The 23,523-nt window shown below is 37.1% G+C and overlaps 1 protein-coding gene across 3 annotated transcripts in view; it reads right to left on the bottom strand.

The window, feature by feature from the left end:
- The window catches only part of YTHDC2 (YTH domain containing 2), an 88,775-nt gene that overhangs the window by 54,428 nt on the left and 10,824 nt on the right, over nucleotides 1-23,523 (bottom strand). The window contains exons 1-3 of one of the 3 annotated variants that reach the window (XM_021084628.1): nucleotides 10,002-10,410; nucleotides 8,130-8,220; nucleotides 462-658 (exon numbers count right to left, since the gene is read on the bottom strand). In XM_021084628.1, the coding sequence (XP_020940287.1) occupies nucleotides 462-658; nucleotides 8,130-8,220; nucleotides 10,002-10,188 (475 nt within the window). In that variant the 5' untranslated portion in view covers nucleotides 10,189-10,410. Of the gene's footprint in view, nucleotides 1-461; nucleotides 659-8,129; nucleotides 8,221-10,001; nucleotides 10,411-23,523 lie in introns of those variants that run through there. The other 2 variants (XM_021084627.1, XM_021084629.1) reach the window with 2 other exon arrangements.

Here is a 23,523-nt window from a genome sequence, read left to right as displayed (position 1 = left end):
AGAAAGTTAATGTACTGAAGACTCTGTCCTGTCTCTTACCAGATGCTAAAGCCCCAATTCAAAATCTCACCCATTAGTGTGTCATGGCACAGTAAAATAGGAAAGCCAGACCTTGGAGTCAAATCCCAGCTGTGCAGTTTACTGGCTGGTTGAGCAGCCTTGAACAAATGATTTAACTTCTCTGAGCCCTGTGAAATATGGGAAATTCCTCCTTGGAAGGGTTGCTATGAGGCCCTACGTAGAGTTTAGTGTATAGTCTAGCACAAAATAAGTGTTCAATAAATGGCTAGCTATTACTGTAACACTGCATTTCATTCCAAAATTTTCATAATTCTTAAACATTTCTAACTACTCAAATTGAGAAATCTTACTTCATGTTCATTTTTAAAAATAAATTTTATATGGAAAAAGAACAGTAATATAATAGGATAAACAAGAAAGCTCCCCAGAAAAATACATACCAGCTTCAACTGCAAACACATTTCCTCTTTCTGTTTTAGGCAGAAGTTCAGTACGCTCTTTATTGGTGACAGGAAATCTTTGAATTAGGCTCCTAACAGCATGTTTTGTATTATGAGTCAAATTACAGGTCATCATTGCATGAGCTGTTTCTGATCCATCTTTCTTCTTCACAGTTAGGTATCTATTTGCTCCCTTTCTGAATATTAATAAAAATCATTTATTTACTATATATAATCAATTTGTTCACATATGATGTATGCCTACTTAGAAAACATGTTTCAAACAAAACATTGAAAAAGATCAAAATGCTTTGGGATAAGATGATGAAAATCCCAAAAAAAAAAAAAATCCATAAAGAGGAATCTGGTACTAAAAACTGGTCATAAGACCATGTTCAATTAAAATTCCAAAATGCTGCAAATTCAGTTTTAAATCAACAAAAACGGCTTACTTACCCTTAAGTGTTAAAGTTTGTCTTAACAGGTTTCATGGTGGATGAAACGTGACCAGTTAATACATGCTGGGAAGCATATACAGGGAGAAAATTAATCTGAACAATACGATCAAAAGATGTCACAGTTATGGTTCACTGTCTAGACTAATACATCCCACTGAATGTTTCCCCAGTATGCTGGCAATGTCACACTCCCATGAAAACTTGTTAAGAAAGCCAAGTTTAGTGACTAAACCAAAAAAAAAAAAAAACAAAACAAAAAACAAAAACCACAAATCAGCATTACTGCTAAGTATTTTCAGATGTATATTAGAAAAAAAATAAATTTTTCAAAGCTGCTGACTCTAGCCTTCAAATAATAAGGCAATGATAATATACAACTGTTCTTATTACTTGATATAGGTATACTGTTTTCTTCAATTGGTCCAGGACTGACCTATGTCTTTTATGACTTCTGTAGCTTCAAGATTACTGAGTACAATGTTATAAACACAGGAAGCCCTCAAATGTATTCTGAATGATTTCATAATACACATCTTTTAGTGCAATGTAGTACTGGTAAAGAGATCAGGGTCTGAAAGCACATGAATGTGGATTTAAATTCCATCTCAACCGCTTACTAGCTGTGGGACCATAAGTAAATTATTTAACAGTTCTGAGCATAAGATGATGATGATGATGATAATGATGATACCTGCCTCAAAGGACTACTCATATGAATAAGATAATGCATGTAAAAGGCAGTATCTGTTACAGAGTCATCACTACATAAGTAAAAGCTATTATTGTAAGTATAGTCAGGGGAAAAAAAATACCACTTCTTACATTAAAAAAAAAAGTTACCCAAAACATTTCATAAAATGTTTTACCATTTGTTAATGCCACTATCACATTATAGAAATGAGCAACAGAGCCAAAAATACAATGAGAATTATATGTATATATTTCATAATTCTCATTAGATTTAAATTTTTTCAATATCTCAAGAATGAGAGAAATGAAAACCAACCTATACAGTTTTAGCTATTTAAGTTTTCTAAGTACGGCTTTTAATTTATCAAGATTTCTGCAAACTCCTTTATGAATTATAAGTTTTCTAGGCTTTATTATAAGTTTTCCAGTGCTTAGTGATGCTTAAATGATGGCATAAACACGAAATAATTAAAATTTAACCTGTTAGAGAAATTGTATTCATTTCCACAGCAAATCAGAATTATTGGATTTTAGAGATGTACTGTGTAGTAGGTTATTTTCCATGGACTTCTCTGAAACTTCAGTAACAATTACTAATAAAATTTTAACTACGGAAGGCCAAAAGTATGCTGAAATGAAGACTAAAGCAAAAGTCAGGAGGCCTGTGTTTAGCTAGTGATAATCTTCCAACTAACAGCTATATAATCAAAAATAAATCACTTTATTCTCTGACACAGTATACTAATTAATTTTAAAATCTCTCATTTCTAGCAACTCCAAGATGCTTTAATTTTCTTAAAAAAATCATCTCAGGAAAGTTTTGCTATATTTCATCTTTAACTTTCTTTTATTCCCTCATTCAATCATTTATCATATACTGAGTACCTACTTTGTGTCAGGCACTATGCTATAAGTTAGGATTTAGAAGTTGTGGAAAATATACTCTTTTTAAATAAGCTTACAGGAGTTCCCATAGTGGCTTGGGGTTAACAAATCTGACTAGGAACAATGGAGTTGCGGGTTCGATTCCTGGCCTTGCTCGGTAGGTTAAGGATCTGGCATTGCCGTTAGCTGTGGTGTAGGTCGCAGACTTGCCTCAGATCTCGAGTTGCTGTGGCTGTGGCTGAGGGCGGCAGCAACAGCTACAATTAGACCCCTAGCCTGGGAACCTCCATATGCCATGGGTGCAGCCCTAGAAAAGATAGAAAAATAAAATACAAATAAATAAATAAGCTACAACCGAAATTACACATCAGATTGAAATTTTCCTACCAATAGTTGCCTAATAATAATACAGCACTAACATAATAACTCAGACTAAACAAATGTGAGTATTTAGCCATTACCATTTAAAATTTACTAAATTCAATTTGAAAATGGATAGTGCAGAAAGACATCAACCTGATAGTTTTTGTTTTAGAAAGAAATTCTACTTGTGGCTATCAGTGCTCATTCCTACCCCATTCAGCATCACTTATATATATAATTGAAACACTTATATATATAATTGAAAAATTAGTGAAATTTTGGCAAAATACTCACTGTTGTGAGGATAAAAATATTCAATACAAGAGAGTTATCCTACTAGGCAAAATGACACACTGAGAGCTCCTTACTATACTTTTATTCTAAGCAACTGGCACTATACCTTCTTGAAAACCTAACAGTCCCCTTTCCAAAGCAAAATTAACTTGAAACTACATGCATGATGTGGAAATAATGCTAGATAAATGAACTTCACAAGAATTTTTTTTAAATAATAACATGTAAGCTCCACATACTATATTTAAGTATAAAAGTAAATGGACTAAAGGTACAAATAAGAACACGGTAACTTCTAACTTTCAAAGGGTAAAAGTAATCAATACATGTTATAATGAAGTTCTGATATTTCAATACCTTCTTCCAATTAAAGAAAAATGATATAACTAATAAAATTAGATGCAATTTTACTATTAATGTCTCAATTTACACAGCATGATACTGAATAATCCACCTCAAATAAAACCATATACTTTGCTATTCCCCACTTTACAAATTAGAAAACCATTTAAAAATCTGCTAGAGACAAAATCTGAAACTACTTAGAAAACTCACAACCACCAAGGAGATAATGTCTCTAATTTGTTGATGTCTAGTAAATACCTAAAATTTATTTCTCCTTAATTTTGTACTCCCATTAGGTAGACAGATGCAAAGACCTTACTCCAAACCATTCTTTCCACAATACTATAATACAGAATTGCTAATTTGCTAAAGTTTGCATCACATGAATTTGTGGGTTTTTTTATGATTACCTAGAAATTAATAAACCAAGTTAACTTTGTCACTAAACACAATACTTACATGTCATGTTCACTATGTTTGCAGTAAACTTTTTTATTTTTGTGACTTCATGTTCTATAAGCAATTCAGAGATAAAATTTATCTAATATTTCTGTTTTAACTTCTCGTAGTTCCTAAAACATTGCTATGAACGCACCATGAACATCAAAAATTAATTAGCTAAACATTATATTCGACTACTGGCTCTGACACTTGTTAGCGCCTGTGATTTGAGGGAAATTATTTAATTCCTTTAAGCTCAAAACACCTCATCTATTATATGAGGACCAAATATAAAAAAATAGAACCTACCATAAAAGACCACTGTGACGATTAAATGATAGTCTACTTAAAGTAAAGCACCTAGCACAATGTCTGTTCACAAGAGCACTTAATAACTTAGCTGCTGTTATTATTATTACTGCACACTGTAGTGTTTTAATAGATAACAAAAAATCACTAACAAAGTTCATCACTTTTAATTTATTTTTCCTATTTTAGCTAGGAGAAGAGAAGGGAAGTGCATTTGGCACACTTCAAGGGCAGGATGTAAGGGAGGCAATAACACAAAACTGAAAGGGGACTTGTAAGATAGAGCCTCCCTATGCCAGGGTGAATAGAACACCTGGATACCCATTAAGCAGCAACTTTAGCAATCACAGAATAAAACTACGGCAATTTCCCTGGACAACTTGCTTTCATACACTTTATATTTTCCCTTTCCACAGTTTTTAACAAAGTTCATTAATTGTAAATTCTACTTTCTCTAATTTTGACTAAGGAGAACATGAAAGAATTTTGTTTTATTCATGAACAAATCAAAGTTTCAGAAAAGTGTGCACTTAGAACCAAAATACAGTGACATCGGAGAAGGGAAAACACAACAAATTATAAGGCAGTGAAACTTTTCGTATGGGAAAAATTCCGTAGAATTTCAAAGAAAACTTTAGGAGATAGCAAAGAACACAAAAGGAAGCTATTACTCCAACAAGAGTATTTTCACCAAAAGATGAGCAATTATAAGAAAACCATTTCAAAATAAATTTAACTCTCCTAAGAGATGAAAAACAAAATCCAACACACAAGGCTTAATTCTGAAAGAAAGGAGAACAAAAAAAAAAAAGTGAAGAGAAAAAAAAATTGTAAATTACCACACAGTAATTCTAGAATCTATTTTTAAAATCCTTGTAAGAAGCTCAAATAAAACTACACAATCACGGAATCTTAGCTAACACAAAGAGAATAACTTCTTCGTATTTTACTTTTAAGAAAGCACGCCTGGAGTTCCTGTCCTGGCTCAGTGGAAACAAATCTGACTAGCATCCATGAGGACACAGGTTCAATCCCTGGCCTCACTCAGTGGGTTAAGAATCCGGCGTTGCTGTGAGCTGTGGTGTAGGTCAGAGATGCACCTCAGATCTGGTGTTGTGGCTGTGGCAAGCAGCTGAAGTTCTGATTCAATTCCTAGCCTGGGAACCTCCATATGCTGCAGGTGCAGCCCTAAAAAGACAAAAAGAAAAAAAAAAGAAAGAAAGCAGGCCTTTAGAAAGTTAAGGGACATAACCAAACCTAAAGAATGAAGCAAAGAGAAACTGGGAGTAGAGTCCAGGTTTCTTGACCCTTCCTCCACACCAGGTGGCCTCTCAAATAGGTATCAAGGAACTATAATACCAGGCATAAAAGGGAAAAAAAAAAAAAAAAAACAGAAAGACTAGCTTGTTAAATTAACAGCATTGATCCTAGGGTGAACAGAAAAACCCATGAAATATGTCAGGTACAAATCATCATAGAAACGAAAAAAGGATTTAAGAAGTATATTCAAAGTGATTTAGTTCTTATATATATGTAAAAAGAAGGAAAGGAAAGGATAACTAAATAAACATTGTACTAGATGTGGTCAAATTGCTGTACAGTGGGAAAATAAAAAAAAAAGATAAGAAGGGGAAGGAAAAAGCTAGGATATTTACTAAGAAGAGGGTTTATCGGGCATTAGGTACAGACAGGAGGAATGAGATAAGTAGATGCTGTTCTTGTTGTCCCCCCTCCAGAATTTTTCTTTCTTGTTGTCCCCCCTCCAGAATTTTTTTTCTTGTTGTCCCCCCTCCAGAATTTTTTTCCTTTCTGGACCATCCCTTAAAGGGTCATGTGACTTAACAAAAGTAGAGGTAGTCTAGTCTAATGGACTGCTCTTCTAAGAGTAATTTCTAATGGTCATTTCTAAGTTGGCTGTTCAGAATTCAAAATCTATTTAACCACAGAAATGATGTACCTACAGAACTGGTCATTTATAACAGATGTTTCCTAACACAGGCCCACAATCTCTTAAACCCAAACAGCTCTGAAAAGTGGAAGATTTTTGTAAGCGTGTAGCAACTTCATTTGGCAGCAAAGCCTTAATAAAGCGTCATGAAGTCATTCAGTCTTAATCTTAGTGTGAACAGTCACACATTTTGCAGTCATATATTGACATGTTCCAAAGACCCTAATGCCTTTCTAAAGGCTGAAAAATGGACAAAAGATTGTGGCCCTGTATCCTATTTTTATTTTCAAGTGCAATATTTTACCTACATAGAGGACAGTAATACAGGTAGAACCTAATCAGGATTCCAACACCGGCCTTGGTAATGTTTAAAACGCACTTACACCTAAGCTAAATTGCCTATCTCAGTCAGTAATGTATCAGCATACTCATATGCAAGACATTCTTTCTTTTTAGCACCACACCTGGGGCATATGGAAGTTCCCAGGCTAGGAGTCAAATCAGAGCTAAGGCTGCCAGCCTACACCAAAGCCACAGCAACTCGGGATCTGAGCGGCATCTGCAACCTACATCACAGTCAGAGCTCACAACAAAGCCGGATCCTTAACCCACCGAGGGAGGCCAGGGATCAAACACCTCCTCATGCATACTAGTCGGGTTATGTTACCAGTGAGCCACAATAGGAAGGAACTCCAAGACATCCTTACCTCAGCTACTTTCATCTTAGGACCTTCTTATCATTTATTTATTAATATATTTACTTAATTAGAGATCTGTTTTCCTTCCTCTTAACCTAAAAACTAGAAGTTGAAATTTTTATCTTTTTTCCCCACAGCTCAATAGTTCTCAACCAGGAGCAATTTTGCTCCCAGGGAACACTGTGGAAATGTCTAAAGTCATTTTTGGTTGTCAGAACTGGCACCCAGTGGGTAAAGGATAGGTATACTACTAAACATTCCGCAATGCACCAAACAGCCCTCCACAATAAATTATCACTTTAGGGAGTTCCCGTCGTGGCGCAGTGGTTAACGAATCCGACTAGGAACCATGAGGTTGCGGGTTCGGTCCCTGCCCTTGCTCAGTAGGTTAACGATCCGGCGTTGCCGTGAGCTGTGGTGTAGGTTGCAGACGCGGCTCGGATCCCGCGTTGCTGTGGCTCTGGTGTGGGCCGGTGGCTACAGCTCCGATTCAACCCCTAGCCTGGGAACCTCCATATGCCGCGGGAGTGGCCCAAGAAATAGCAACAACAACAACAAAAAGACAAAAAAAAAAAAAAAAAAAAAAAAAAAGAGTTATCACTTTATTATTATAAAGTAAAGAACACCAACATGGAGAACCCCTCCTCTATATCAATTCCACCATTCTTAATCCCAAAATGAAATAGCTCCACAGAACTTTAAAGTTCTTCAATTTGGATGGCTCAAATAACTTTCCCCTCTATGGATCAGTGACCTTCAAAAAATGTATAGGTTTCCTCCTGTTCCTTTTTATTTTATTCTTTTCTAATCATCAGATTCTTGACACAGTGTGAAAGAAAACAATGAGCATGTATTTTAAAGCTTAGTGCTACAGTACAGTAGCATTAAAAGAGGTAAGTTCTATAAATAATTATATTCATTATCTTTAGTCCATTCATTCTTCAAAAGAAGTTTTAGTTTCTATAAAAAAAGAAAATACATTTCTCAATGCTCAACTTCAACTTTTAAAACCATTTTTCTTACATCTTAATATGTATCTTCTTCCACCCTCCCAACCAGGGAAAACAAAAAAAGGAGATAGAAGGAAAAACAAAAAGTTAAGATTGGTACAGACATGAATCAGATCATCTACACACAATGTAATTAAGGAGATGAATCTAAAACAGTAAAAACAATTACATCAAAAATATTTTTTTCAGTAAACAATTTTTTTAATTAAGAAAAGTTATCAGCTTACCCTTTACTTTTAGAAACCAAACCAAGAGACTGACTCAATCGATGAATAAAGGCTCTTTCTGTACTGGTCAAAGAAGAAGGAAATTCCATTTCTAGGAAGGAAAAAAAAAACACAAAGTATCACTTGTGGATTGGCAATTTTCTTTTAAGGAGCTTCTACATGTAAATATATAAATATATATATGGATATAAAATATGAAAAAACATAAAAGCATACAATCAAATTTATTATATTTTATATGAAAAGTAGATACAAGCATAAGTTGGAGAAACTGTGGGTTTGATTCCTGAGCATGGCAATAAAGCAAGTCTCACAAATTTTTGTTTTCCCAGTGCTTACAAAAGTTATATTTACACCATACTATATAGTCTATTGAGGGTGCAATAGCATCACGTCTTAAAAAACACACACATATTGGAGTTCCCATCATGGCACAGTAGTTAATGAATCCAACTAGGAACCATGAGGTTGCGGGTTCCATCCCTGGCCTTGCTCAGTGGGTTAAGGATCCGGTGTTGCCGTGAGCTGTGGTGTAGGTTACAGACGCAGCTCGGATCCGGCGTTGCTGTGGCTCTGGCGTAGGCCAGTGGCTACAGCTCCGATTAGACCCCTAGCCTGGGAACCTCCATATGGAGAGGGAGCGGCCCTAGAAAAAGCAAAAAGACAAAAAAAAAAAAAAAAAAAACACACATTAATTTAAAACTACTGATAAAAAATGCTAACCATCATCTGACAGAGCTACCACAAACCTTCAATCAGTAAAAAGCACAATATGAGCAAAGCACAATAAAATTAAGTGCAATAAAATGAGGCATGCCTGTATTAATTAACCACTAAATGGCTACCAGAGTTCTGATTTAATAACACTTAAACCTAAATGTGTTCAAAAAAAACAAAAAAACAAAAAAAAACTCTGAAGTTCACTGAAGACTATTCCTCTTTTGCAGAATCTTGAGCTGGTATAATAACTAATTAGCATATAGTACTATCTGACCTTATTTCTTACTTGCTTAATTAACAAAATGTTTATTTCCTTCAATGATGAGGCATGCTCAAGTATTATGAATTTTGTCTTTACCTTCAAAACTGCGTAGAAATCACATTTCACTATCTCAGACTAGGTATGATGTTTTATATTTCTGGGCTTCACCTCTGTTTAATGCAAGTTAAGAATCAATCATTCTCACCAGATTTTATTTTGTTTTCTGGACTCTAAGCTTCCAGAGCCAGGAGTCCTCTATTTAGACCTGAAAATCGGAATGAGCACTCAATATACTGTACCGATCACAGGCTGGCTTGTCCGCTCTGCACTGCGTGACCAAAGACAAGTAGCTTTCTAACCTTAAGAGGTGGGGAAGACGTTGCCTCTACCAGAACAAGTTTAAATTTTTTTTTGTGTTTAGCATGATGCTTCCAGGATTTAAGCAAGGTACTACATATTGCCACTGCATTTATTTGTCTTATTTCCTTCTCTACTTCCGTAACTTAAACGTGCCTCGATTAAGGCTACCACCACCTCCTTAAAAAGGGGGGGGGGGAGGGGAGGAGTTTAACAACACCTAAAAACGGTGGCCAAGCTGCCTAAAGGCCTATATCCCCGGGGCAAGAATAGCCTCCTGCAACGAAGTAACCTAATTTTTTCACCTTCGAACCTCAGTCAAGAGTCCAGCAACTGGGCAGTTCGGCACAATTCCGTGCGGCTCCTCACATACCCTAGGCGGTTTTATACTCGGATCCCGACCCCCGACCGCCTCGCCTGTCCGGGTGGGCGGCCCCGGTCTCCCCTCCCTTCCGTGAGGCAGCCCCTTCCCACCGCCGGGCCGGGCTTCGAGGAGGCGGGGCAGCCAGCAGAGTCCCTGTCGGGAACCTCACCTCTCTGCTCTCCATATCGGAAGCGCTCCAGAGCGATGTTGACCGCGATCTTCACTTCTTCGTCTATACGAATATCCTTCAGCCCCTTGGCCCTGCCACCACCCCCAGGACCACACGGCGCGGGGCCACCTCCGCCGCCCCCGCCGGGAGCCGGCGGCCGCGGGGAGACGCTGCTCGGCCTGGACATGGCCCTGAGGAGATGTTCTCCCCGCGGTAACGCGGCCAGGCCTGCAGGCTGACAGCCAAGGACGGGGAGAGTGGGCCTCGTGGGCCCCTGCCGGAGGCTGACGGCTCCACAGACAGCTTGCGCTGAAAGGACTCTCCAAAAAGACCCGGGTCGCCTCAGCAGCGGAAGAGATGCTTGCGCCACTGGAGCCCAAGCCGGGCGCAGAGCGCGGGCGTGATGACGTCACCAGAGCCAGCGGCGCCCGTGACCTCAGCGCGCAGGCTGCTCTTGGCCTCCCTGGCGCTGCACTGCATCCATAAACTCTCCACGGTTGTCTTTGGTTCCCCATCTACCCCCGCACCAAGAGGCTCCCCATGGTTCACTTATTCCGTCGCTCGCTATTTGATTAAATCCTCTATTAATTCATTCAGTAACCATATGTGGGCTCCTACTACATGCCCTAATACAGTGGGGAACCAGACAGAAAGGGTTCCGGACCTCCTGGAGTTGGCGCTCTAATAGGAATAGAGTTGCCATATTGAGCAAATAAAAGTTATGGGATGACAAGTTTATTTGAATTTCAGATGAGGAACAAAATTTTAATACAGTACTTCCCAAGCAATATTTAGGAGTACATGGGGTAAAGAATTATTATCTAAGATGCAAATTTAACCAAGCGGCCTTATTTTATCTGGCAATCCTAGATGGGAGTGACAGACAATAAACAAGGAAAGCATTAAATGACAGTTGTTATAAGTGCTTATGAGATGATGGAATAGGAAATGGAACCCTTTGGTTTGGGAAGTCAAGGAAGATTATGAGAATGTCCATTTGCTTGCAGATAATTCTGCTAAGTAAATATAAACACAGTCACCCTAATTGCTTCCACGCTGGTCTTCCCATGATCCATTCTTCAAAGAGCAACCAGACAACCAGAGTAATCGTTTTAAAAATACAGTTGGCCCTCAATATTTTCGGGTTCCTTATCCATAGTTTCAACCAACCACTGAACAATGATGTTAAAAAAAAAAAAAAAAAAGAATTTTTCCGGAAAGTTCCAAAAAGCAAACTTGAATTTGTTGTGTACTGCAGCTATTTACATAGTGTTTACATTGCTTTAGAGATTATAAGTAATCTAGAGATAATTTAAAGTAAGAGGATGTGTGTGGGTTATATGCAAATACTACTGCCGTTTTATATAAGGGACTTGAATATCCTTGGATTATGGTATTCTCAGAGGTTCTGGGACTAATCCCTGCGGACAGAGACAACTGTATAAGCCAAGTAGATAACACCACTACATAAAGCACTCCAACTCACTGCAACGATAAAACATACTCAATTCTTTACCATGACGCTCAAGAGCTGCCTGATCTGGACTCTGTCTACTTTCGTAAGTCTGGTGTCCCACCATTCTCATCTTCACAGGGCTCAAATGCACTAATTTCCTTCTGTCCCTTGAATACATTAAGCTCATTACCCACCAGGGGAACTTTCCACTTGCACGGTCTCCTCCTGCACATGACAGTCTTCCTCCCAGTACTTCATATGGACCCCTCTCTCTCATCATTTAAGCCAGGATTCCATCTCTTACATAGAAAGGCTCTCCCATATCAACCCATTATCATTTACCACTGTTTGAAATTATTTTGTTTATTTATACGCTTTATTATTTGCTCTTCCCACTGTAATATAAGCTCTTTAAGAGCAGAATCCTTATTTATCTTGTTTTATCACTGTTTCATCAGCAGTTAGAACTTCATGGACATACAATAAATATTTATTGGTTCTCCATACTGTAGAACCTGGAATTAATATTTTTTGTCTCTGCTCTTTAAAACTTTCTTCATAATCCTTGGGATCCTAATCAATTTGACTGGCTACTAAAAAGAGATCTGGATAAGCAGTAATGGGTCCTATATCCTGGTCTTGGCATGGTTACCAGTGAACTATATGAACATTTTCTACTGCATTGATTTCTGCATATCCTAATTTCCTTAGCTGTGTGATAATAATGCATGACATTTATTAAGTGTCCAGGGGCACTATCTTTATTTTTCCAATCATCACAAAACCATATAAAGTAATTACTCATGATACAAATGAGGAAACAGGCTGGATAAGGTTAAAAACTGATCCAAGATTAGTTATAATTAATGAGGTGATGGAAACCAAGCCCAGCTGAGCATGAGACCTAACATCATTCCAGGAAAAAACATAAATTGAAGAGAATATCTAATGCACAAAATATATTGTGACGAAACTGAAAACATTTTATATGGGGTCAGACACAGACTGCTTTAAATCACATCCATAACTTCTTTATTCCTCCATTTATTGGCTCCATCATTTATGAGCTTTGTGACGACTACTTTGCCGTCTGAGTGTCAAGTTTTTTATCTGTAGAATGGGTATATTTAATATTCATTTTACTGGATTATTGTGAATATGACATAATATGTAACTATCATGCATAGCTTTAATGTGTTTCTTTCCTTCATTCTTTTCTTTTTGAATAAATGCCTAAATGTTTTTATTCCTAGTACCTAGTAAGGATATGGAATATGTTCATTGCAATAAAAGAGAATGCTTGCCTAAAGTTACAGAGAAGTAAATTATAAAATTAATCAAATTCTTCATTACCTAATTTTTTTTATGCCCTTAGAAATTTCTGGTGCTTAGAATTCACTAAAATTCTACTTTTCACAGGTGCTTCAGAGAAAAATTAAAAGTAGGGAAGACATGGAATATTTACCAATGATTTCAAGTTGTTTTTAGTGTTATATAGACCTAAAGTTTTAATATTTGTTTTTACCACCTTATAGTTATGGCCTTGTGCAAGGATTTAACCTTGTTATGCTTTAATTTACCCATCAATGAAATGTATGTGATAAAAACACCTATAATACAGTGTTATTACGGGAATTAAGTTAGATTATATTACCTTCATGCAGATGAAATACTTAGTATAATTCCTGCCTTATCCTTAGCATTCAGTACTAACTAGATGATTTTGATTTCAAATAACAGGAAACCCAAGACAAAAAGTAAAAGTAAAAAGTAAAAGGCCCAAAATAAGGACATTTATTATCTTATATAGTCTCAAGGCAAGAAGTCTCAGGACATGGTGGTTCCCAGCTTGACTAGTTCAACATTGTATACCAATGCCCACCATCATCCAAAATCTGTCTGGTTTACCACTCTACCATCTGTAGAGTGATTGGAACTCCCCTCTTGATTGCGGCTCCAAGTCAGCACACAATCACAAAGCACCACATAAAGGCGAGATATATGCCCCCGTCTGATATTTCTTTTTAAGATAAACTTTCCCAGAAGTCCTAGAAATAGACATCCTTATGTCTCCTAGCCAGAATATGTCTAACCCAATAACCAGCAAAGAAAAATAGGATTACCATGAAAGGTCCGGTCTTTCCTGAAGCAGATGGTCACCTAAAAGAGCAGACAAAACTGGGGTTCTCTTAGCAAGTACAAAGGGATGGAAAATGACTATTGGGTAGGCAGCCAAAGATGTTATGGTGATCAACAATAACATTAATCAAATATTTATCCTTTTCTTCCTTTCCAGGTATGTATCAGAACCATACTTTCTGGCCCTACTGCAGTTGAGTGGGAAAATATGATTAGTTGTGGTCAATGAACTGAGCTAAAGTGATATGGTTTCACTTTCATGTTGACCTCCCTTTTCACTGAGGTTAGCTACAAACAACTAGCAAAACATGTCTAAGAAAGAAAGTGAATTATCTTATTCCAATTGATTTTTAAAAAAACCTCAAGCTACAAAATAACATTGCTGAGAAAAATTAAAGGCTTAAATCAAAACACAAACTCTTTAGGGATTGGAAGACTCAGTTGTGTTAAGATATCAATTCTCCTCTCTTTGGTCTATAAATTCAACACAACCCTATACATTTTTTTTCTGAAAAAAGTAACAAGCTGATGCTTCATATGGAAATGCACTAAAATAGTAAAAAAAAAAAAAAAAACCTTTGAAATAGAAAAAAATATTTGAGGGCTAACACTGATTTAGACTTATTATAAAGCTGCATTCAAATAAGATAGTACAGCTCTGACGTAAAGGTGGACAAATGGATCATTGGTACAGAATAGAGAATCTAAAAATAGACCCACATATATTCAGACAATTGACTTTCAACAAAGGTAAAAAAGATAATTCATTGGAGAAAGACTGGCCTTTTCAATAAATGGTGCTAGAACAACTGAATGGCCAAATGCAAATAAAGGCTTGAAAATAATCACAAGCCTTACCTCAAACCAGACGCAAAAATTAAGTCAAAATGGATTATAGGCATTGCTTAAATATAAGAGCTAAAACTATAAAATTTCTTGAAGAAAAATAAGAGAAAAAATTTGTAACCTTGAATTATACAATATTTTCTTTATATATGACACCAAAAACACAAACCATTGAAGAAATGATAAATTGGGGAGTTCCTGTCATGGCTTAGCAGTGATGAACCTGACTACTATCCCTGAGGATGTGGGTTTGATCCCTGGCCTTGCTCAGTGGATTAAGAATCTAGTGTTGCTATGAGATGTGAAGTAGTTTGCAGCCATGGCTTAGATCCTGAGTTGCTGTGGCTGTGGGATAGGCCAGCAGTTGCAGCTCAGATTCAACCCCTAGCCCAGGAACTTCCACATGCTGCAGGTGCAGCCCTAAAAGCCAAAAAAAAAAGGAAGTGATAAATTGGATTTCATCAAAGTTAAAAACTTTTGCCATTTGAAAGACATTTTTCAAAGAATGAAAAGATAAAGGAAAATATTTGCAAATCCTATATATGTCAGAAGACATGTCTGGAATATATAAATAAATCTCAAATACTGTAATAAGAAAAAAAATCTTTTTTTTTTCTAATGGGCAAAGTTTGTACAGGCACTTCACCAAAGATATACATTAAAAATGCTAAATATCACTCATCATTTTAAAAAGACAAATAAAATCCACAAAGGGACCACTACATATCTATTAGAATGTCTAAAATTAATTGGTTTTACAAAGCATTACAGAGCAAGTAGAGGAACTAGAATTGTCATACACTATTGATGGAAAAGAAACCACTTTGGAAAACAATAAGGCAGCCTCTTTAAAAAATAAAACACACAGCATTAAAAACAACCAAATACCTAGGAATAAACGTACCCAAAGAGACAAAGTATCTGTACTCTGAAAACTACAAGACAGTGATGAAAGAAATCAAAGAAGACACAAATAGATGGAAAAATATACCATGCTCTTGGAGTAAAATAATCAATATTGTCAAAATGACTATACCATCCAAGGAAATCTACAGATTCAATGCAATCTCTATCAAATTACCAAGGACATTTTTCACAGAACTAGATCAAAATATGTTAAAGTTTGTTTGGAAGCACAAAAGACCCAGAATAGCCAAAGACATCCTGAAAAAGAAAAATGGAGTTGGATGAATCAGGCTCCCTGACTTCTGACTATACTACAAAGCTACAGTCACCAAAACAGTATGGCACTGGCACAAAATCAGACATACAGATCAGTGGAACAGGATAGAAAGCCCAGAATTAAACCCACGCACCTACAGTCAACTAATCTATGACAAAGGAGGCAAGAATATACAATGGAGAAAAGACAGTCCTTTCAAAATGTGGTGTTGAGAAAACTGGACAGCCACATATAAAAAATGAAATTAGAACTCCTCCTAACACCGTACACAAAAATTAACTCAAAATGGGTTAAAGACCTAAATATGACATCAGATTCTATAAAACTCTTAGCAGAAAACATAGGCCCAACACTTTCTGATATAAACCACAGCAATATCTTCTCAGATCTACCTCCTAATGACAATAAACACAAAAATAAGCAAGTGGGACCTAATTAAACTTAAAAGTTTCTCCATAGCAAAGGAAACACTAAACAAAATAAAAATACAACTCACAGAATGAAAGAAAATATTCACAAACGTAAAGACAAGGGATCTATCTCCAAAATATATAAAGACCTCCTGTAGCTCAATACCAAAAAAAACAACTGCATCAAAAAATGGGCAGAAGATCTAAACAGACAATTCTCCAAAGAAGACATATGGATGGCCAAAAAAAGCCACATGAAAAGAAGTTCAGTATCACTAATTATTAGAGAAATGCAAATCAAAACTATTATGAGGTACTAGCTTATACCAGCCAGAATGGCCATCATCAAAAGGTCTACAAACAATAAATGCTGGAGAGGGTGCAGCGAAATGGGAACTCTTTCATGTTGGTAGGCATGTAAATTGGTGTAACCATTATAAAAAACAGTATGGAGATTCCTCAGAAATCTAAAAATAGAATTACCAGTTGATCCAGCAATGCCACTCCTGGGCATCTATCAGAGAAAACCATGACTTGAAAAGATACATGTACTCCAGTGTTCACCGCAACACTATATACAGTAGCCAAGGCATAGAGGCAACCTGATGTCCATCGATAGAGGAGTCAATAAAGAAGATGTGGTCCATATACACAATGGAATATTACTCAGCCATAAAAAAGGAATGGCATAATGGCATTCGCAGCAACATGGCTGGACCTAGAAATTATCATGCTAAGTGAAGTTAGACAGTGAGACAGCAATGTCACATGCTATCACTTACATGTGGAATATAAAAAAAAAAATGATACAATGAACTTTGCACAACAGATACCAATTCACAAATGTTGAAAACCTTATGGTTACCAAAAGAGAAAGGATGCAGAGTAGAGGGATGGGCTGAGGGTTTGGGGTGGAAATGCTGTAAAAATTGGGTTGTTATGATCAATGTAAAACTATACACATAATAAAATTTATTGAGTTTAAATAAATAAAATAAAATAGAATTAACCATGAAAAAAAATAAAACACACAGTTACCATAAAATCCAGCCAATCCATTCCTAGGTATTTACCCAAGAAAAATGGAAGTATAAGAATTCCAGTGCAACAGATTAAGGCAGCAGTCTCTGTGGCAGGAGACCAGACCTGTCAATCCCCAGACCAGAACAGTGGGTTAAGAATTTGGCCACAGCCATGCCATAGGTTACAGATGCAACTCACATTCAATCTCTGGCCCAGGAACTTCCATATGCCATGGGGATGGCTAGAAAAAAAAAAGGAAGCATATATCTACACAAAGACTAGAACACAAATGTTCATAGCAGTTTTGTTTGCAAACACTGGAAAGAATCCAAATATTCATCAGCAGGTGAAAGAAAAAACAAATAATGAATCATGCATATAACATGACACTACTCAACTATAAAGAGAATGAATTATTTTTACACACAGCAACATGGGTGAAACTCACAGTAAGTATCCCAAATTGAAGAAGTCAGACAAAAAGGATACATTTATATAATTTCATTCATGTAATACTGTAGAAAGTGCAAATTAATCTACAGTGACAGAAAACAGATAAGTGGTTTCCTAGGGATAGCATAGAGGGCAAGGAATTTCAAAGGAGTGTGAGAAAACCCTTTGGGGTGGTGGATATTTTTATTACCTTGATTGGGTAAGAGGTTCACATGTGTGTGTGTGTTTGTGTGTGTGTGTATGTTTGCACGTGCGCACGCATACATCAAAACGTTAAAATTATACACTGTGAATGTGTGCTACTGTATGTCAATTACACCTTAATAAATTTATTTTTTAAAAAATAACCTATAAGACTTTGAGCCTAGTACTATTTTTTCCTACATAATATCAGAAGGTATAGTCCTTTCTCCGTCTTTGCAAAAGCCATTTTAGGACAGAGTAGTTATGTGATTTTTTTTATGTTTTATTTTATTTTATTATTTATTTATTTTGCCTTTTCTAGGTCTGCACCAGCAGCATATGGAGGTTCCCAGGCTAGGGGTCAAATTGGAGCTGTAGCCACCAGCCAACACCAGAGCCACAGCAATGCGGGATCCGAGCCGCGTCTGCAACCTACACCACAGGTCACTGCAACGCCGGATCGTTAACCCACTGATCGAGGCCAGGGATCGAACCCGCAACCTCGTGGTTCCTAGTCAGATTCGTTAACCACTGCGCCACAACAGGAACTCCTTTTTTATGTTTTAAATTAAAATATAGTTTCAGTCCAAATTGAATGATCAAATATTCTGCATTAATTAAATATTCTCTTATACAAAGTACTAACTCTCGGGTCTGTTTAACTCATTAATTAATTTATTTTAATATGTCTAATTCTCCACAAGAAAATATCAGAAATATGGTTATACTAAAAGGGTAAGAATTGTTATCTTTGAGAGTATAATATCTTAATTCCCAGAATATGCATTAAGACTTCATAAGAACTTAGAAAGTGAGCAATAGAAAATAACTGTCTCCACTAAAGCAGAAAATACCATACATTTCTGAATACATCCATACAGAATTTGAATTAGCAACACAGTATCAGCTAAAGAGTAACTGTTATCCTATCATGTTAATTAGTCACTTCCTTACAGTACTTAACAGGATGTCATTGAGTTATTTGGAAACTAAAAACTGAAAACCCAACTCAACAAACAGACTTACATACATAAATACTCAGATTTTTATTTGTCTTAGATATGGAGGCAAAAAAAATATACATTCTGGTTTGAAAATTTGAATCTGCTTATTACACTTAAGTTTTGGTGTTTTCCCACTGACTTTTTTATTTACATATCAGAAATATTTGCCAAAACTAATAATAACATTGTCAACCCTAATTAGATAATACGATTTAGTTGTAAGAAATCTAGCTGCTCCTTAATTTTTACAAATCAGTGAGTCTATCTAAATTAGTACTTCCCAAACTTTTTCACTTTGTGGCACACATAGAAAGTTACAATATTTGCATAGAACCTTGGGTATGGCAAAGAATGCAAGTGCTCATTTTAATGTTTATTCTCTTTCTAAGCACGATGCTAGACCATATTTCTCCCATATAACCCCGTGTTTCTCCGTTTTTGTTTTTGTTTTTTTTTCTTTTTTCTTTTGAAGGCTGCATGTGCAGCATATGTAAGTTCCTGGGCTAGGGATGGAATCAGAGCTGCAGCTGCTGGCCTACTCCACGACCACAGCAATGAAGGACCTACACTGCAACTTGAGTCAATGCTGGATATTTAAACCACTGAGCAAAGCCAAGGATCAAACCTACATCCTCATGAATACTAGTCAGCTTCTTAACCTGCCAACTCACAATGGGAACTCCTTTGATTTAATTTTTGCCTTGTAATTGGGAAGCCAAATGTCTAAGTTCCAGCTAATGGAAATGTGTACAATGCTATTTACCCTAACCCTCCTGTGATTCTCCCTCTTTTCTGATTTGCAGCCAGATGTTGGAGGAAGGATTATAAATAAGAAAAGAGGGAAAGTCAGAAAGAGCTAAAGAGCTCTGTGGTGTTGGAGTGGAATCAGCAGTATCAGTAGAAAATCATGGCTTTTGACATACACACACACACACACACACAGGGGTATGTAGAGAAATAAAAATACATGTGTACATTTTTAGGTATGAGTGTAAACACTGGGATGGCCTAGGAGCAATGATATTTGAATATCACTGAGTATACCTACCACCCAGACCCTACTTTCTAAATACCATTCCCCAATAAAAGGAATCAGCACTCCCCAGAGAAAAGATTGGTTCCAGGGCTAGAATACAACAAAAACAAGATGAGCCTGAAACATCTTTATGTGTCAGAAATTAAGGAATGGCTCAAAATGGGATACAGTCTTATCAAAAGAACACAGAAGCCAAACTCAAGGAGCTCCTTCCAAAGGGCTAACGCTGGTGCAATTTAAGTAATAAATGGTGATAGTATTAGAATAAAACCCTTTAAATAAACATCCATGAGCCCACAGTGATATTAATACGTAATTGAACATATAAATAAATGAGAGAGGGAGACAGGATCAAGAAGGTGGAGGAATAAGATGTTGAGCTCACCTTTTCCCACAAACACATCAAAAAACCACATCTGCATGTAGAATGATTTGAACAGAACATGTACTAAAAACTGGCAGAAGAACTTAACCACCAAAAAGGGCAATAAACCTTTGACATAACTGGGTAGAACAACAACAACAACAACAAAAAAAAAAAAACAGAGAAAGAAAGAGAGAAAAAAGGAATCAGGATGCAACTAGCATTAATGAGAGGGAGCTATGAAAGAAAAAAGGAACCCACACCCTGGGAAGCCACCTAAAAAATGGGGAGATTGGCCGAGACAGAGGGACCTCAAAGTCGCCTAGAAAAGTGTAGCAGCTGGACTGAGGAGGGCAAAGCAGAGTGAGAGCCACACAGATCATCTGCACCACCAACCTGGACACCACAGCTTGAGACACTAGGGTGGGGACTGGGTGCTGAGACTCAGGCTCTGGAGGTCAGTTCCAGGGAGAGGACTAGGAGTGGCCATGTGGAGACAGCCTGAGGGGCTAGGGAGTGGTGTGCCACAAGCTGAGGAGAGGTGTGCTATGGACTGGGGAGCAGAATGCCACAGCCAAGGTAACCTGGGAGGAGGTCAGGGCCTGCAGAAGCAGCAAGATGCCATTGTTGGGGAGGGCAGAAGAGGAGGATCAGACCACCATAGGAATCTCCCTGCCCACACTCACACAGGCTCTCAGAGGGCAGGGCACCATTGGTGCAGGCCACAGGGAGTGAGAGGCCACTTTCTCAGGCTACAGGAGACCAGGTGCTTCTCATGTGGGCTACAGATGGCCAGGCACCTCTTGTGTGGGCTAAAGGCAGTGGGGGCTAAGCATGATGCGGTGCCTCTTGTGTGATCTACAGGTAGCAGGGGCAAATCACAGCAGTCACCTCAGAAAGCAGAGGGAGGCATGGCCTGCCACCACAGGGATCTGTGAACAGGCTCCACCTGTGGCCCCAGTAACCTCAGAGGTCAGCAAAAAAGAGGACACTGCAACTGAGCACCACTCGTTTTTGCTCTTACTTCCCAGGAATACACCTGACCTGCTGTTGCCATTGCCAAATGCTCTGGGCACTTCTAAATCTGCCTAAGGCTCATTACCATTTCCCAGGGCCCTGTGACTAGAAGTAGTCTGTGCCACCTTCCTGCACGTCCTTTCTACTGTCAAGAGCCCAGCATCCAGGCACTGACTACCAGCCGTTGCCTCCTTCTCCCTGGAAATACACTCAGCACCCTAGGGATAAGAGCCTGCTCACACCAAAGAAAGAGACAGCAATATCAAAATTCCCATGTCAAAAATAAATACTAACCTCCCACAAAATACAAAGGGGCACTCTTGCATACAAATAGCCCCCCAAGACTACAGTTTGGTTTCCATAAACTCAGAGAAAAAGAAAAGCATAAGCAAGATGAAGAAGCTCAGGAACCATTCCCAGTTAAAAGAACAGGAGAATTCACCTGGAGCAGCAAACAATGAAACAGACATCTGCAGTCTGATAGACACTGAGTTCAAAAGGGAGATAGTGAAAATACTGAAGGAATTAAGGCTGAATGTCAAGGAATTAAGAGCAGATATAAATAGTAATGCAGATTACTTTAGAAAGGAAATAGAAAATATAAAGAGGAACCAGGAAAAATTAGAAAATTCATTTTCAGAGATGCAAACTGAGCTAAAGGCACTAAAGAACAGAAGGAACGAATTAGTGATTTGGAATATAGAAAATAGAAATCACCCAATTAAGACAGCAGACAGGAAACCAAATTAAAAGACATGAAAGTAATATAAGAGATATATGGGATAATATAAAGTAGGCCAATCTATGCATAATAGGAACTCCAGAAGAAGAAGAAAAAGAAAAGGGGATTGAAAATATATTTGAAGAAATTATGTCTGAAAAATTTCCAAATCTAAAGGAAATGGATATTAAGATACAGGAAGCACAGAGGGCCCCAAACGAGTTGAACCCAAACAGGTCCATACCAAGACATATTAAAATAAAAATAGCAAAAGTTAAAGAGAGGATTCTAAAGGCAGCAAGAGAAACACAAAAGCATTAATTATAAGGCAACTCCCATAAGGCTATCAGCTGATTTCCTCTACAGAAACACTACAGGCCAGAAAAGAATAGCAAGATATATTCAAAGTTCTAAAAGAGAAAAATTTGCAGCCTAGAATACTCTACCCAGAAAAGATATCATTTAAAATAGAAGGGGAAATAAAGAATTTCTCCAACAAACAAAAGGTAAAAGAGTATAGCAATACTAAACCCAATCTCAAAGAAATAATGAAAGGGCTTTTCTAAATAAAAAGAAATAAGAAATAGGATGGAAGAAATCACAATAGGAAAGCAATCACTTAAGCCAGGATACAGATCTAAAAGTGGGGGGGGGGGGGCTACTGTAAAAATGGAAACAGCAAAAAGACAAACATGAAGATGTTAAAAAAAAAAGGACTTCGAAAGCATAGGATGTGGGGAAGGAAAGTAAGAAAATCTAGACTCTGTTTTTTTTTTTTTTTTAATGCGTTTGAGCCTATATGACTATCAGGCTAAATCAAGCAGATATAGGAAGGGGTTAACATACTTCAAAAACAGGACAACCACAAATCAAAACCAAACATTATTTCAAAAAAACTAAAAAGTATACAAGCATAAAGTAAATTGAAATCATCCAAACAAAAAAAGAAAGGAATAAAGGAGAAACATAGAACAAGTGGAAAACAAGCTTTAAAATGGCAATAAATACATATTTATCAATAATTACCTTAAATGTCATGGACTGAATGCTCCAATCAGAAGACACAGAGTGGTAAATTGGATAAAAAAGCAAACGCCTACAATATGCTGTCTACAAAAGACTCACCTCAGAGCAAAGGAGGACACGTAATAGACTGAAAGTGAGGAGATGGGAAGAGATATTTCATGTCAATGGACAAGACAGAAAAGCAGGAGTTAACAATACTCATATCAGACAAAATAGACTTTAAAATGAAGGCCATAAAGAAAGACAAAGAAGGACACTATTTAATGATAAAATGGTCCATTCAAGAGGAGGACGTTACAACGGTCAATATATATGCCCCTAATATAGGAGTATCCAGATATCTACAACAAATACTAACAAACATAAAAGGAGAAATTGATGGGAATACAATAATAGTAGGAGACTTTAACACACCACTCACATCAATGGACAGATCCTCTAGACAGAAAAGCAATAAGACAACAGAGATCCTAAATAACACAGTAGAAAAGATAGACTTAATTGATATTTTTGGGACATTACATCCAAAAAATCAGAATATACATTCTTCTCAAGTGCACATGGAACATTCTCAAGGATTGACCACATACTGGGGTACAAAACTAACCTCAACAAATTTGAAAGTATGGAAGTTATTCCAAGTATCTTCTCTGACCACGAT

Source organism: Sus scrofa, chromosome 2, assembly GCF_000003025.6.
Source record: "Sus scrofa isolate TJ Tabasco breed Duroc chromosome 2, Sscrofa11.1, whole genome shotgun sequence".
NCBI classification, from domain to species: Eukaryota; Metazoa; Chordata; class Mammalia; order Artiodactyla; family Suidae; genus Sus; species Sus scrofa.
The sequence above is the reverse complement of the archived record's forward strand: the minus strand, read 5'-3'. Positions and strand labels throughout refer to the sequence as shown.